The sequence below is a fragment of the Perca fluviatilis genome, chromosome 24 (genome assembly GCF_010015445.1).
Source record: "Perca fluviatilis chromosome 24, GENO_Pfluv_1.0, whole genome shotgun sequence".
Classification (NCBI taxonomy): Eukaryota; Metazoa; Chordata; class Actinopteri; order Perciformes; family Percidae; genus Perca; species Perca fluviatilis.
In genome coordinates this window covers 15683851-15700828 of record NC_053135.1, presented here as the reverse complement: position 1 = coordinate 15700828, position 16978 = coordinate 15683851, and the positions used below count along the sequence as shown (strand labels likewise).

The 16978-nt window shown below is 41.5% G+C and overlaps 1 protein-coding gene across 3 annotated transcripts; it reads left to right on the top strand.

Annotated features, from left to right (window-relative positions):
- Window positions 1–1125: 1125 nt before the first annotated feature.
- cep70 (centrosomal protein 70) lies at window positions 1126–16262 on the top strand. 3 transcript variants are annotated; one of them, XM_039792969.1, is made up of 15 exons: window positions 1126–1262; window positions 1914–1933; window positions 2882–2981; window positions 3491–3614; window positions 5739–5919; window positions 6196–6371; window positions 7055–7142; window positions 7222–7310; window positions 9486–9546; window positions 10053–10205; window positions 10366–10518; window positions 11513–11681; window positions 13911–14019; window positions 14106–14185; window positions 16095–16262. In XM_039792969.1, exons 2-15 carry the CDS (start codon window positions 1925–1927, stop codon window positions 16154–16156), a joined length of 1554 nt encoding a protein of 517 aa, XP_039648903.1. In that variant the 5' UTR covers window positions 1126–1262; window positions 1914–1924; the 3' UTR covers window positions 16157–16262. The 3 variants fall into 3 exon arrangements, with proteins under 3 accessions (XP_039648903.1, XP_039648904.1, XP_039648902.1); XM_039792968.1 differs by lacking the exon at window positions 1126–1262 and adding an exon at window positions 1269–1348; XM_039792970.1 differs by lacking the exon at window positions 1914–1933 and having other exon boundaries at window positions 1159–1262.
- The last annotated feature ends 716 nt before the right edge of the window (window positions 16263–16978 follow it).

Here is a 16978-nt window from a genome sequence, read left to right as displayed (position 1 = left end):
ATTCTCTCGTTTTGGTGGTCTGGGCTTTATTTTGAATTGTAACTACAATGTCGACAAAGTTCCTGTAAAACTGTCGACTTTTCACAAGCAGGTCCTCTTAGCTTGGTCTCTTATTTACAAACATAATTTCTCACCTCACAGGTATCTAATTTGGAATAACAGAGATATTTTATATAAGAACAAGTCACTTTATTTTGAGAATTGGGTACGCAATCAGATTCTGCTGGTGGACCAACTGTTTAATTTTTATCAACATATAACATTCCAGTTACACCGAAAGAATTCGCAATTGTATTTGATGCCATTCCTTCAGGCACAATCATGCTTTTTAAGTATACTGGCAGACTTCCACTTACTGTCTCCCTCCCTGATGTGGCTGAATCACCAGTTGGAAGAATCTGTTTTTCCCAACTTCCTCATAATAATAAGAACATTCGTGCATTATTTCAGAAAGAGATTGTTTCTATTCCAAATGTTACATTTTATTGGAACAGATTTGTAAATGACATTGATTGGGAAAAGGTCTGGATGATTCCTCACAAATACTTGATAGTAAACAAGGTGAAAGAAGTATCCTTCAGAATAATTCACAGATATTACCCTGCTAATCATTACATGATTAAATTTAAAAGAGACATCAACACATACTGTTCTTTTTGTGAAGACCACCCAGAGACTGTTCTGCACCTCTTTTGGCATTGCCCACACACCAGAACATTTTGGCAAAACCAGATTCATCATTGACCATATTTATAAAGACTTTGCCTTATTGTGGAAGGATGTTATTTTCTGCTTTTATAAACAAAGTAAAGAAAATATATTCTTCATTATAAATTTATTAATTCTTTTAGCAAAATTTCACATTCATAAGTGTAAATTCAGCACTAAAAAACCTAGTTGTGTACTTTTTCTCCATGAAGTTGAACATTATTTTAATTTGATTTCTGCCTCAAACAACAAAAAGGCTGTTAAAACTGTCAACATATGGTCCTCTTTCTCTTTATAATGACCTATAAGCTTCCCCTAGCAATTCTGTTTTATATAATGTTTATCATTTTCCTTGTTGTATGTTATGTACATGTTGGCTATTCACATGTGATTTGTACCCTTTTTTGCAATAAAAAAAAAGAAAAAAAGAACGCACCATATCTAAGGTCCCATGGCGGTCCACCGGAAGGGGAGGGACTTCGCCTCTCTATTGGTTTAGGTCACAGCGCCCTTGTTTGAATGGGGGAAGACGCGTATCGTAAATAGTCAAACAGGTAAAACCTTATTTAACATTTTGTGCTATTTATGGTTAAACCATCTGCTGGAAAACACTCGGCAGCTGGTAGCGGCAGCACTAACAGTTGGTTACTTATCTAACGTACCGATATAGTAGCTATTTTATGACGTCTCGAAATCCGCTAACGGTAACAAATACACAGCTAATATGAAGTGGTAACGTTAGCTGCAGAAGCTAACTGGATTAGCTAACGTTATACTAACTCCAGATACAGTTGAGCTAACTAAACTACTAACTAACGCAACTGTTACAGCTATAGTTGGAAGTGTTAACTTGGTTATATATATTGAAGTCAACTTGTATTAATAAAGTGTTTGTTTTTAAATAAACTAAAATCTAGCTGTCATTGCTGTTCGTTAGAATAGAGCGTGATAGTGAATGTCGTTTTAGGTAATAAAAGGCTCGCTTGGCTGGTTACTTGTGTGCCGAATTTACCAAAATAACCTCAAGATTCCTAAATTGTTTTGTCCCCCTAATTTGGAGGTATGTGTTGTTCCCAAGAGCCCCGCTCTTGTCTCATTTTTAAATGGAGTTCGGCTATGAATTAAGCCTGAAAAACCGTAGCGCAGTCGGAAACTTACTGCAGCTCTCTGAACTAACGTGTTGAACTCTCTTTTATTTCCTGCAGTGTGTGAAACCATGCAACAGGTAAGTCAACATTAGCAAAACAATAACCCTATTAGGTATACGTGCAGTTGAGTGTCCCAAATTCCCTATGGAAGATTCTACGTGCTGTTTAGTGTCCCAAATTCCCTATGGAAGATTCTGCCTTAATTATGAACCTGCTAAACCACCTGTTTAACAGGTGCTTTATAGCCCTAACCATAACTTCATTTGGGACATTCAGTTTTTGGGAAATAATTTGGGACACTAAACTAAACTAGGACTGGAGAAAATCAAACATCACGATATTTTTGACCAAATACCTCAATATCAATACCGCAACGATATTGTAGTGTTGACTATTGGTGCTTTCACAAAATATTTACACAATGAGATTTTGGATAAATAATCATCAATAATGTGGATATAATGACAAAGTGGGTAAAGGTAAATAATAGAACAGTTACTTACAGTCTGGTAAGTTCAGAAAAGTACATCACTTTTACTGTAATGCAGCCTTTAAAACCAGGAAAAGACACTTATGTCATATCACGATATTACGAAATCCAAAATCTAAGACGATATCTAGTCTCATATCACGATATCGATATATTGCCCAGCTCTAACGTAAACTACATTGGTATTGTTATTAATATTATTTAGCATCAGAGGCTATAGGGGCGTGTGTGGACAGATCGTCTTTCAGTAGTGGCAGCTGAAGCCTGAGTGTGCGGAAACCTGATCTCTGGTTACTCAGGTAATGATTCCGGCGAGGAGCGCTCGCTGCGCTTCAGCCGAGGACTTTTCATTTTGAAAGATGGACGCGGACAACAGGACAGCACCTTTTGCACAATCCAGAAATAAGACTTCTTATGTGTACGTGTGGACTTCCAGGCAGTTCCAGGTAGAGCTTAGACCTGTTCAGCAGCTGCACGTGCTGCTCTGTGACGTTTGTCTGCTCATTGCGTGTGTGTTTCTGTGCGCGTCTTGCAGGAACAGCAGGCAGAATGGGATGACGTGAATAAACTTCTGCAGCGTCACGGTTTTAAGCCCGTGCACTTTGCAGATCCTGTAGAGAACAAGAATCTTTCAGGTAAGAGTCAGTCCTTCCGCACTCTTTCAGTATCAAATGAATCATATAATTTCAATTTTATGTGTCTACATGTGCTACATTGTGTAGAAAATACAATTGTATGTAAGTAGTGTTGGAGCCAAATGTGATTTCGATCATTTCGATGAATTGTGCATAAATGTATACTGATATTGAGAGTAAAACTAGACTCATAACATCAAAACTTGTGGCGTTATGTTGAGCTGTCAGTCTTTGTTCTTATTTGTTGACCGCTGGGTACCGCTAAGTGACTGTGAAGTTGTTTTACTACGCCATCTGCGCATTAGTTTCTCAGTGGAAAAGAAGAAAAACGTGAAACCATGAAGTCTGAATGAGAAAGTAAGAAATCCGTGGACTCTGAGTCTGTTTTGAGCGTGTCGACCAAAAGGACAAGAAGGAAACATGTACGCTGTTTGGAAGTTGCCCCTTTAGTTGTTTATTTTTGTCTCTGTGTAAGGACAGGATGCCTCTGACTGTCCATGTGTCCTTAGATCTGATTCTGCTGGACAAGAAGTCGGCCGGTGAGATCAGGAGGACTCTAAAGATGATGCTCACAGACTCGGAGAGAAGACAGGCTCTGATCCAGGAGCTCGTCAAGTCCAACAACCAACTCAAGTGAGTTTTACAGTCAAACACACAGACGGATCACTGAACGGGCCGACCGTACAGAGGCCATAAGGTCAGACAAAAACACTTAGCCACAAACCTACTGTATACAGAACGACTACAAACTGAGTATGGAAAGACACAAAACGACCACAAAGACGTGTGAAACAACAAAAAATAGATGCAAAACGACTGCAAGCAGACGCAAAATGACTAAAAAGCGATGCATTAAAAACTGCAAAATGACTAAAAACAGACACAGAACCAACCACACAGAAACATAAAACGTCTAAAAATAGATGCACAGCAACTAGAAGGAGACCCCAAGTTACTACAAAAAATGCAAAATGACTAAATAGAGATGCCAAACAACTAGAAAGAGACACAGAAAGATGCAAAATGACACCAAGTAGATGCAAAATTTCTGAAAACAGATGTGAAATGACCACAAAGAGAGACACAAAATGACAACTTAGAAGCATGCAAGAGAGCTATAAAACAACCACAAAACCACCACAAGGAGGCGCAAAAACAACTCAAAACAGATGTAACACGGCAACAACAAGACACAAAATGGCCAAATGGAAATGTAAAACTACCAAAAAATAAATAAATAAATGCACGACTACCAAACTATCACAAAGAGATGCAAAAAAGACTAAATGTAGTCTGGGTGTGTTGTTCCTCAGTGGACAGGCCGGGAGCCTCTAACATGTCCGTGCCCACAACTGTCCACGATCGTACCCTTTTTTTAATAAATTTAGATCTTTGTCCCAGGAGAACAGCATTTTAACCATGTTAGCAGTTTTTAAGTAGCACAAATAAGCCGGTCAGAGTTTTACGACTCGGGGTCATTTTGAGAGATTTCCAGCGGTGATGTTTTAAAAGCCGAATAAGCTTTAAAACACCAGGGCTGCTCCGTAGTCTTATGCAACAACCGGACAAAGAGAGGTCCACGATCTCGCTCGAAGGCCGAGGGGCAGGGAGATGAGTCGCGCTCCTGGAATGTGTGGAACGATTTGAGATGGAAGTGAAACCGGAGTCTTGCACAGCGCACACGTGCCTGCAGTGTCTGTTAACTGCTTAATAATGTATCTGCAGTGTGTGTCCACCACCTGTCCTCCTGCCATCTCCGCTCATCAGGACCATTTCACAGAGACGCAGCCGTCCGCTGGAAGTCTCTCGGCCCGAGGCTGGAACCAGCTGACTGTTGTGCTCATGTTTCTGCACACAGTTTCCCGGGAACAATCACTGAGTGCAAAGAAATACTATAAGGCTACTTATTGTAAATGCTTTGTCAGATATTGTTTAGTTTAGTCTTGTGATGTCGGTAATGGAAATAATTAGCGATTAATTTTAAATAAAAAATGTAAATTAAAAAAACAAAACAATATTGCATTTACTGCGATACAGTTTTGCAAAATAAAATCTTGCGATACTGAAGTGTATCGATTTTTTTCTTACACCGGTAAAAAGACTGACTTAAGACTGACTCGGACTGAGTTTTACGACCACCGGGAGCGTGCCCCAGAATTGGAAATTAGTCTGCAACATTGGAATCGGTTGGAAAGACGTTTGGTGTGAGGTCGCCATAACGTGTACGTAGACCATGAACTGTCTGGTTCACTAATTAAGAAAGTGGAGACGGGAAGTAAGGATTGAATTAAAAAAATCCGTTTGAAGCCACTTCTTAGATGGAAGATGATATGTGTGTAAACGTGTACAACTGACGTCGCCCCAAAATGCTGTGTACAAAGACGGTCGTGTGAAAATGACCGCCATGTTACATCACAAGTCAGAAATCGGCTAAAAAAAGTGCCACAACCTTTTGAAAGAAGCGACAAAACGTGAAATAGCGACTAAAACTTCTGAAAAGGTCACTGAAACGAAGAAAAAAGTGACAAACGTAAACACAAAAAAACGGGATAAGCGACAACAGCATTGCAAAAAGTCAAAAAAGGGACAAAATATTGGAAAAAGCTACAAATGTCGGAAAAAGTAACAAAAACTAAGGAAAAAAACTTTAGAAAATACTGTCTAAAGCGTCGTCAAACATCTATCTATCTAATAAATCTGTGTGTGTGTGTCTGTCTGTCCCTGTTTGTCTGTCTGTCTGTCTGTCTGTCTGTATAGAGAGGAGGCTCATGAGCACACTCTTGGAGCAGCTCAGCAGTGTGAGCGGGCTGCTGAGCTGGAGGCGCTGCTGGCCGTGGTGAGGACCAGAGTCCAAGACCTGGAGGACCGCTGCCTGGCCAAGGCTGTCCAACAGCACAGCCACACGCAACAACTGCAGCGGGAAAACCAGGAGGCACAGGCACGTCAGCACACACACAGTAAAATATATATATAATATTTAAAATGTATATATATATTTTTTCATGATTTTGCCGTCTTTTTTCCCCCCCTTTTTTTTGGTGCGTTTTCTGTGCTTTTTTCAACAGTTTTTCAGCGTTTTTTCCCCATGTTTTTGTTTAAAGATGCTGCAGAGCTCTTAAAAAGAAGTTTCTCAGGATAAGTCCAAAATTAACAAATGGTGAATATTGTGAGAGAATCTGCTCTTCTCTTATTAAGAAGCATCTGTCGTGTGTAGGAACGGTGTCAGGTCCTGGAGCAGAAGCTGTCCGAACAGAGGGAGGAAGTCGCTCAGCTTCGGAGGAAACTGTATTTCACCGTCAAAGAAGAAGAGCAGCGATTGGCTCGCCAGGGTCGCGCTCTCCAGCACGTCTGCAACACGGCGAGCCGGCAGAACTCCCCAGCAGAGCAGCAGTAAGAACACGGCAGATGCACCGCAGCCTCCTGTTGATGAGCACCTGGATTGGGGCCGCAACTAATCGATTATTCTCATCGTTTGATTAATCTGTGGAATTACTTTCTGAATGAATGGATTAGTCGTTTGATCTGGATAAAAAACTAAGTATTCATTAAGAAGCTGGAATTTTTTTTTTTTTATGAAATGACAAACAATCAAGGTTTTTGACGCTTTTTTCAACGTGTTTGTCTGTTTTTTTTAAGCAATTTTGGTAGCTTTTTCCAAAGGTTTTCCACTGTTTTTGCCATTTTAGCACTTTTTCTGAAGTTTTTTTTTTTCCACTGTTTTTGTCGCTTTTCTATATTCGTTTCTCCGATGTCATTGGCGCTTTTGGCAACGCTTTTGGCAACGCTTTTGGCAACGCTTTTGGCAACGCTTTTGGCAACGCTTTCCTACGTTTTTTTTTTTTTGATTGTTGAATGCTTTTTCGATGTTTTTATCGCAGGGGTTTCGATATAAACCGATTAATCAATTCTAAAAATAGTTGCCGATTCATTTAAAAGATGACAACTAATCGACTTTTTTTTACTTAAAAAAAAAAGTCTTGGTCGCTTTTTTTCAACGCCTTTTTGCTGGTACAGACGTGAGAAGTGTCTACTCATACTGGAGAGGAAACTAAGCAGTTTCTGTTAATCCCCAGATCTGTCAACGGAGAACCGGGAGGATCTCACGTGGCTAATCAGACCAAAATCAAGAATGTTACTCCATCTCTCAAAGCCATCCTCAAGGTAACCTGCCAAATGTTTACTCGTTTTCACAATATCTTCTCTCTAAAGCAGAAGGTCATGCTCTCACATTTCTTCCAAGGCATACCAGGAACAGCAGAAGGGAAGCGCAGCTCAAATAGAAGAGCTTAAGAGGGAGGTGGAGCGCCTGAAGCGAGAGCTGGAGACGAGGTGTGTGTTCAAGTACGCGTGCTGTCATATCAGGCTTCATCTACGTCCTGCATTTTGGTTTGAAAGCAAATATCTTTTGCTACGTTTACGCCTCGTGTCCTCACTACTTGAAACTCCGGGGTTGCTTTTGTAGTCTGGACGAGCACAAACGGTGACCTTTGAAAACAATGACCCACGTTAGTCAGTCTCATCGGCTAGGTAGGCTTACACACCTTTCAGTAACGGTTCCACCTCGTCGTTTGTCCAAGCTAATAAATCCCTGCTCATGCTTTTCACCATTGTTTTTCTTTTTCCGAAATATTTTCTGTATTTTCAACTTCTGCGTCTATGATTTTTAAAAAGCAAACGTCTGTGTTCCTCTGGGCAGGCCCACTCTCAAACAAGGAAATCCAAAAACACAAAAATCGTCCGTTTGGCCAAAAAAAGCCAATAACACGAGGTAGAAGCTCGCATGATAAGGGTTGGGTATCGGTTGAGTGTCTTCCGACACCGGTGCCTAAACCGATACTTAAAAATAAATAAATAAAATAAATAAATAAAAGAGCACAAAATGACAAAGAACGGCTTGTTTATGGCTTAGGCCACATGGTCAAATTTAAAACTGTAAAAACGATAACTTATTTAACCAGTCAGCAGTGATGCAAACTGTACTGAAGACCACCTTTACAAATGGACCCAAGCACAGATCATCGAACAATAATACCCATACACTCTGTGACTCGTCATAGCTTGTGGGCGTGGCCTGTGGGGGAAAACGATCCATTACCCCTGACCGGATAACCTAGCGTTGCCCAGTAAGGACCAGTCAAAAGCCCTTTTACCGCTTGACAGAGCAAGATACATTGAAAAAACTGAGCCGTATTGGGTCTGATTGTCCGTACATTATATGTGACAGGACAAACGACCCAAGGGAATGGCCAGACGTATCGTTTCCTGATATTTTTCGTTAACGTTAGCTACCCGATTGAGTCTCCAAGTAAGAGACAGCTAATGGTAACCGTTAGCTTATTTTATGATGAGATGATTCAATCTGACTGGATTATGAGTAACGTTATCCCATAACAGTCTATTGTTATCCCACGTTCATTAACGCTATATGAAGACAAGTATGTCTTATAAGGGTGTCACGATTTTGATTTTTAAATCGAAATTAAGTCGCAATCTTGAATATCGAATACAAAAATGGAATCGTCAATATTGCCACGCCCCCATGTCACGTCCGGTCGGCTTGTCGAGCGGAAAAAAACACTTGTGTTGACGTGCTGCGAGTCAGTCAACAGCCTGTAACTTAGCTAGAGCCAGTCAAAAGATAGCATGGCAACTGCAGATGCTGGAGACCCATTGACAGAACTTGAGCCCACTCCTCTTTCACTGAAGTGTGTGAAAGTGTGGAAGTATTTTGGAAGTCCAAGTTATGTTGACAACGTTGGCGTTGTTGACAAAAAAGCCCCAGTTTGCAAGCTCTGCTATGTGCGTGTACTATATTCGGTGTGTTTACCATTGCACATTAGCAGCCTAGCAGCTAGCGGATGTTCCTTCTGCTTATAGCTTTATCCCAACAAAACCGCACGGTTAAATTTCAGCATGCATGGACGTTTTGTAGCCTAAACAGAGCAGCTTATATTGGTTATATTAGAGCGAGCAACAAGTTAGCGCTCTTTGCTGATCGGTCTCCTCAAGCTGCTGGTGCTGGCTCAATGGTGTTTAAGCCCCGAACTAAGCCTTCAAGGCAGCGCTGCGACCGTCGTCTTCAACCATAACCATTGCCTAATCCTAGTGTCTTCCAGGCAAAATAAATTAAATGAATATTAAATGAATGAATTCCTTGTAACTGTTACAGTTTGGAATGTAGCAGCGACATTAGTTATATTAACACCTCTCTCTATTCGGCAGTATATTATCAGAATTTTTTAAGTTATTAGAGGCGCAGAACGCCACACGGCAACTTTTCGGCATTGTACCAAGCAAAAACAGCCACAAATATGACAAAGATTAAAGATTAACCGCTAACAAGGTCTATGTTCATTAATTAGAATGGTTTGTATGCCCCCACGGCATAAACGGAAATTAAGTTTTAGTAGGCATTCCAAGTAATGCCGACCAAGTCTATACCCGTATCCGGGTATTATTGATCTAATCAGAAGCACAGCACTTATCTACCAACCATCTTTGCAGATTGCCTAAAGAAGACAACACGGCTGAGAGCAGCGAGGATATCGGTTTGTGTGCCCACTATGTAAGCATCTGAATACGTTCTTGTTTCCTGAAATCTGCTCTCTCAAAGGGTAACTACGGGTTGTTGTATTTTTTTTTTTTCTCAAGGTGGACTCTATTTTGGCATGTTTTTGTGTCTAAGTTAACATTAAACCGCCACGAAATCACTATTCGCCAAAACAAAGAGGATTTTACTCTATAACAAAAAGGTCTATCTCTGTAGGGATCCTTTCCATAATGTTGTCAGACACTTAGAAAAATAATGGTAGCCTGTCAGTGGCAAAAACAGCACTTTCACTGGACGGAAACTGATGGTGAACATTTGCCCTGTAGGATTTCATTGCAGCCCGGTTCGCAGCTGATGGTCACAGCGATCTCGCTTAATACTGGACCAGTTTCAAAGATTTTTGTTCCCATTAGTCACTTAGACACCAAAACAGGGAAACAATAGGGTCCAGGTTGGAAGAAGAAACTTTAAGTAACCCTTTAAAGATAACTTAATGCCAGTTTTTTCCTGATTTGTTCCAGCTGTTGGATGAGATCAGTGCCGTTGTGAACAATCCCAACTCTCCGTTACGCCTGCACCGACAGAAACCCTCCTCTGTTGGTTTGGAGCTGGCTGAGTTTCAGACTCTGCTCCCCACACTGGAGGTCTGGGCCCAGCAGCTCCACCTCCTGAAGGTAAACACCCACCACAGGGGTTGATGGGAAATATGAGAGAGCTTGGTGTAGTTTCTCACTGATCAGACTGCTGAAACTCGATCCTGAATAATGTGCTTTGGCAGGATGTTTTCTCCACTTCTGCAACTGTGTGTGTGTGTGTGTGTGTGTGTGTGTGTAGGATCTGCAAAGAGGTTTGTGTAAACTGAAAGGCAGACTGATGCCCTGGCAGCCTCCTGACGGTGGCCATAATGCTGTAGAAGCATTGAAGGTGGAGGACATGATGTTGCTGGTGGACACCATGCTGGAAAACACCTTGTCTGGTGAGGAGAAGGTACAGCACTGCGCCAATGATGATTGTCCAAGATGGGTTTTAAATACACCAAAAAGCCCAATTATTTTTTAAATATAACCTCTCCAAGTCTGGACTCTCAAAGTCCAATTAATGTTATCCAGCCAGGTTATGTTTGACGGACAGATAGCATCATAGTTGGCGGATTTCAATTTTTTTTCCATTTCCGGATTTGTCATGATAGTTGACAACACAGTTGAGTTATGCCGACAGAAAGTGAGCGCCGACGAAGGTTTAGACAAAAGATCGGGGTTTGGATTAAAAGACTCCTGGGACACCAACAAAATTCTTGTATTTACCCGGGGACGCAAACTCTGATCTGGGTTGAAGGCCTGTGTTTTAGGACCCAAACATTTACCTCCACTTCCTCCCTACGCTGACGACAGCGCTCTTTTACAGCAGCAGTTAATGTGGGGCATAAGGTAATAAATAAGTGGAATACGTACATATTACAGTGCATTGTTGCTATAAGTATGAATAGGTTTATGAGGACAGTCTGGTTAGTTGCAGCCCTGGACGATACCTAGTCTCGTATCACAATATATTTCAAATTTTTTCCAAAATATTTCAAATTTTTTCCAAAATATTTCAATTTTTTCCCAAAATATTTCAATTATTTTTCAAAATATTTCACTTTTCAAAATTAATTCTCAAAATATTCAAATTCTTTCTAAAAAAAATTACGTTGCCCAGCCTCCCTGCCTTCCCGGCTGCTACGGGGGGATGGCTAACAGGAGCAACATTAGGTCAGCAATGACTACTGGGGGGCTAATGTTTACGGTCAAGTTTCCCTGGTGCCTCCAACACGGCAAATAAAATACAGTTATTACACGCACACGTATCGCATTAGAAGGCAGAGGGATAGCTAAACATTTGATGTGCTGATAGAGAGAGAGAGAGAGAGAGAGAAGCCATCACTAACTGCTAAACTAAAATAGCTAACAGAGCTAACCTCCTGGTGGCGGTGGTGTTTCAGGTGCTCCGGAGTCCCACCCGCTACACTCTGGGCTCCATGGTGTCTCACTTCCAGAAGCTGTTTGACGTCCGCTCCCTCAGCGGAGTGTTCCCGCGAATGAACGAGGTCTACACCCGGCTGGGAGAGATGACCAACACCATGAGGAACCTGCGAGATGTCCTGCAGCTAGGTGAATATAAGTAGTGGTGGGGGAAAGAATCGATACAGCATAGTATCTAGGGCTGCTCGATTATGAAAACAAATTCATAATCACAATTAATTTGGTCAATATTGAAATGAGGGTTATTTAATAGCATTAGTCACTGAAACAGAAAAGAGCAGGAACTCTATATTTTGAGAGGGTTTTGACACTGAAAACTGACTTAATTGATTTTCAAAATAGTTATATTTTTCCGTCGATTGTCTAATCGATTAGTCGACTAATCGTTGCAGCTCTACATGATAATTCAACTTTTTGATGCTATAATAGTTAAATTAATTGCCTTTTCAGTGCACAAAGTTTGAAGTTGGAAAAAAGGTAATATCTAATTTACCCAAACATAAGATGACCCCGATAATTGGACAATCATGCTTATCATAACTCATCTTTTGGAAAAATACTTTTCCAATAAAGATTTTTTTTATTTTTTTCAGTCAAAATCAAGCACGTCACCTTCAAACGGGATCTCCGTTTGCAGGGTTCAGGCTGTACCGGACCCTCCTTGTGATCATGCTGCTCTGGGGGACCGGCTGCGCAGCAAGAAGCCGCTGCTGACGCGCACAGGGCTGCGGCGGAGCTCTGACTGCGGTCTGTCCGCGCGGCCGTCTGACGGCATCAGTATTAAATTGAGACGGTTTCATTACCGGTTAGGGCTGGGCGATAAATCGATTTTATCGATTAACTCGAATGTGTAGTCAACGTGGATTTGTTTAAATGAAAAATCGATTTTCTCCTTAACATCCGCCGACGCTCCCCTCTGGGCTCCCGTAGCTCCGAACGGGCTCATCCCCCCGCGCGTTTGCCATAGAGATACACAAATAACATGGTTAAACCTAAATATATACTGATTTGATTAAAGCAAAGACAACGTCTGCAGTATTGACGGCTACAGAATATTTCGTTCTGTATTGACAGGTGCAATATTTATATATAATATAATATAAGTCGATAATTATTTAGTTGTTTTTTTTTAAAATTACATTTATATCTGCATTTATGTCTAAACCTAGAGGCTTTCAAACATCAAAATGTCATTTATTTAATGTATTCGTGTCAAAATGACACATAAACATCTTTTCGTATTCTATTTTGCTTGGAAACGCTTCCAACACGCTTGCGTGTCGCGTGAAAAATAGGTCGTTGGTCCTATTTCTAGCAGAATGGGCGTGGTGATGTGGACCGGTGTGGCTACAGTGCCGGGGCTGACTTTTTGTCCCAGTCCGCCACTGGGCGATAACGATATTACTTGCGACAAATTAACGAAGACATTAAATTGTACTCAGTTCTGCTGCCTTCAGTATTCTGCTAAAATACAAGTTGCTTGTTGAATTTAAAACAAATGAAAGGGAAATTATTTCCAACCTTTTTTTTATTGAACACATTTAATTGAATATAAAAGGCACCACTAAAACAAAAAAAAAGACTGACAGTAACATTTTAAAGTGCAGTCTTCTACTGATATTTTCTTGCAGTTAACATAAAGAATCGCTGGGTGTCTTCTGCGATATGTCTCAGCCTTTCGCGATATGGTTATGGTTGCGCCAGTTGATATCGCGATGACGACACGAAAACCATATATATTGTGCATCCCTAATTGACAGCTCCTGTCAGGAAGGGCACATTCAGCGTACTGCTATTTTGGCGCCACCTGCTGTTGCGGATGTGTATTGGCGTTTAAAAGTCTAGACCCTCAATATAGGATCGCCTCACTTTTTCAGATATATTAGATCTATATATAAACCGCAATATATCGCAGAATAGAGCTGCACGATATGAGGGAAATATGCGATGCCGTTGTTGAATATTGCCGTAACGATATTACTAACCGCGTACTCTGTTCTGCTGCTTTTGGTATTTTGCTAAAATACAACCCATTGTTTGTTGAATAAAAAAAAAAATAAAATAAAAAAAAGGAAATAATTTCAAACATTGTGTTATCGAACAAATTGAACGCTGAATTGAACACCGAAGGCACCACTAAAAAAGAGAATGACATTTACATTTTAAAAGTGCACTTTTCTACTGATGCTCTCTTTCAGCCAACTCCAAAAATCTGCCGAGTATCGCAGCCTTTGCCGACATGCGTTTATTGCGCAAGTTGACATCGCGATGGCGATACTTTGGTCACTTTTGGATATTTGGACAGCGGTTCAGCAGGAGCGAACATGTTGAGTCGATACGTTTGTGGTTGTGTGTCAGACTGCAGGGTTCCTCCGGCCGAGCTGGTGAACCACGTATCCAGGCTGGTTTCCTCCACTGAACGCGCTGCCGCACTCCACCAGCTGCTGGGAGAGGCGGACGTTGACAGGTTTGCGCACGTTGCTTGGAACATCCCGTGTTGTTGTTGTGCAACAGCGTTGACAAGCAATCTTCTCTCTGTCTTGTGCTTTCCAGGATCCTGGTCAAAGTGAAGCAGCACCACGAGTTCTTCCCTGCTTTCCACGCCCTCATCACGGACATTTTACACACTCTGGGTAAATGTGACCCTAAGAACTATACATGTTAAGGTCTGCAGACACAAAGCAACACGTATTAAACATATAAGAAGTAGGCTTGGGCTCATATTTTCAAATCCAAATTGTGGTTACTGGAGATGGCCGCTGTGCGATCTGATCGGCAGTCTGACAGGCTGCTGCAGTGAACACGTAATTGGACAGTATACAGTATGTTGCATAAGCGGCTCCACCTTTAATCATTCAATAGCTGTGCTTGAAACCGTTCCCTCATTCACTCACTCACTAGTCCCTCTCTAGTGTTTATTAAATAGTGAACTATATAGGGAACGACCAAACGAGACTTCGAAACGCTCACTGAAAACGCAATGTTGCGTGACTCGCGTCAGGAGATGCGCCCAGCGTCGTGTAAACCTACCAAAAAACAAAAAAAACTTCACCGGGAACACACCGCAGGCGTAGCGCAGCTATTTTTATTTTGGCGCTCATGTTATCCAATTTATCCGGCCCCACCAGGCGCGTAGCGTCCGCATATGCCCGCGCGCTGCGACGATAAGTTTCGGCGTCTCCTCTATTTTCTTACAATCGGGAGAGTCGGGACTTTTCCCGGTACTGTTTCGAGGCCGCGAAGGCCGGTCTGATAATGGTTATATATCGCAAGATCTCAGCAACACCATCCGGCGTCCTGGCCCGCAGCAGCCTCTTATTTATTTTTTATCTTTTAAAAAAAAAAAAAAAGGGGGTGTGTGTGTGTGTGTGTGTGTGTGTGTGTGTGTGTGTGTGTGTGTGTGTGTGTGTGTGTGTGTGTGTGTGTGTTTGGGAAAAAAAAAAAAAAAAAGGAAAAAAAGGGGGTTTTTTTTTATGTGGCTAAGCTGCTGCCTAGCAGGTAAAACACGTTATTAAAACCCAATGTACTAGGTAGCTCGAAATGATGCCACATGTCTACCACTTCGAAAGTTTGTTTAGATCCTGTGAAACTGGCGTTTCGGTACTCTATTCAAAATTCCAAAATAAAAAGACGTATTAACAGGAAGTGGAAGGCAGGACTTAGGTTTGGTTTGTTTTGGTCGAATCCGTAGCTGCGTGGAGCCTACTGGCTTGAGCAACCAAAGCTAAGAAGTATTGGGTTTTGACAACATTACAACTAATCAGTTTAAAACTCGGACCCTCCACTCGCCTTGTCTGGAACCTGTGAGGTACGTCAGTGGCTTTCCTTTTCCCAATTTGGCCGGCTGTTGCATGAGTTAACTTGGCAGTCAGTTGGGCATTTGGGCTAGTGTGCATCATGTTGCTGTGCGAGGTTCCGGTGCGCTACGAAATTTCCCGGTAGATTTATTTTCTTTTTTGGTCCCACTCCGCCCCTGATTTACACCGTTTAGAAACGAAAGCCCAGTTTCAGTTTTCGCGGTTGCTTCTGCTGCTTCTTCTCCACCGGGAAAACACAACCGCGCTGCATTGCGGCATACAGGAGTGAAACATTGGGTACATCGTATGTACACTCAAATTAGCTGTGCATTGTGGGTATTTTATAGTAGACAATATAGTGGATGAAATTAACTGCAAAGAATTCGAACACCACTACAAAATGGCGAACTCACTATATAGTGCACTATTTCCGCGATAGAGAACCGTTTTGAACACCGCTAAACTGTCCTGCCTGAACAAAAATTGCAATATAGAACTGTATTTTATTTGCCGTGTTGGAGGCAAATCTCCGCAGCAGGGAAACTTGACCGTAAACGTTAGCCCCCAGTAGTCATTGCTGGCCTAATGTAGCTCCTGTTAGCCGTCCCCCGGCAGCAGCCGGAAATACTCTACAGGGAGGCTGGGCGACTGCACTCAGTTTTGTAGAAAGAATTTGAATATTTTGAATTGAATTCTTGAACAGCTTTGATGACCCCAATAATTTATTTGTGTGCGTGTTTTTCAGGAGTGAATCACCTGGACGCCATCATTCCCGCTCTGCAGTCTTTGAAACAAACGGCCCAGTGACGGCACGTTGGTTCTTCTGAACTCAGAGCTCCGTTTTTTTTTTTATTCGACGTGAGGACTTTTGTTTGGAATAAAAAGTCAACATTTGATGAATGAGTCACCGTGACTTTGAGTCTTAATAAATAAATAAATGAATGAACAAATATGTAAAAGTTTAAAATTCAGTGAAACATAAATAAATGCTTTAAATATATTTCTACAGTTTTCTTCACAGCGTCGGAAAAGCTTCAAAAAACGACAAAAACATTGGGAAAAAAAGAAAGTGTGACAGTAGAAGCTGACACTTAGTAAGTGTAAAAAGCTACAAAAGCATGGAAAGCTTTAAAGGACCCATGACATGGTGCTCTTTGGATGCTTTTATATAGACCTTAGTGGTCCCCTAATACTGTATCTGAAGTCTCTTTTATATAGGCCTTAGTGGTCCCCTAATACTGTATCTGAAGTCTCTTTTATATAGACCTTAGTGGTCCCCTAATACTGTATCTGAAGTCTCTTTTATATAGACCTTAGTGGTCCCCTAATACTGTATCTGAAGTCTCTTTTATATAGACCTTAGTGGTCCCCTAATACTGTATCTGAAGTCTCTTTTATATAGACCTTAGTGGTCCCCTAATACTGTATCTGAAGTCGCTTTCCCGAAATTCAGCCTTGGTGCAGAATTACAGCCACTAGAGCCAGTCCCACAATGAGCTTTCCTTAGGACGTGCCATTTCTGTGTCTGTAGCTTTAAATGCTATTGAGGAGGAGAGAGGGGAGGCAAGGTGGAGGGTGGGGGTGTGGCCTTGACCAACTGCCTCTTTGCTCAATATGGTCCAGGCCGCT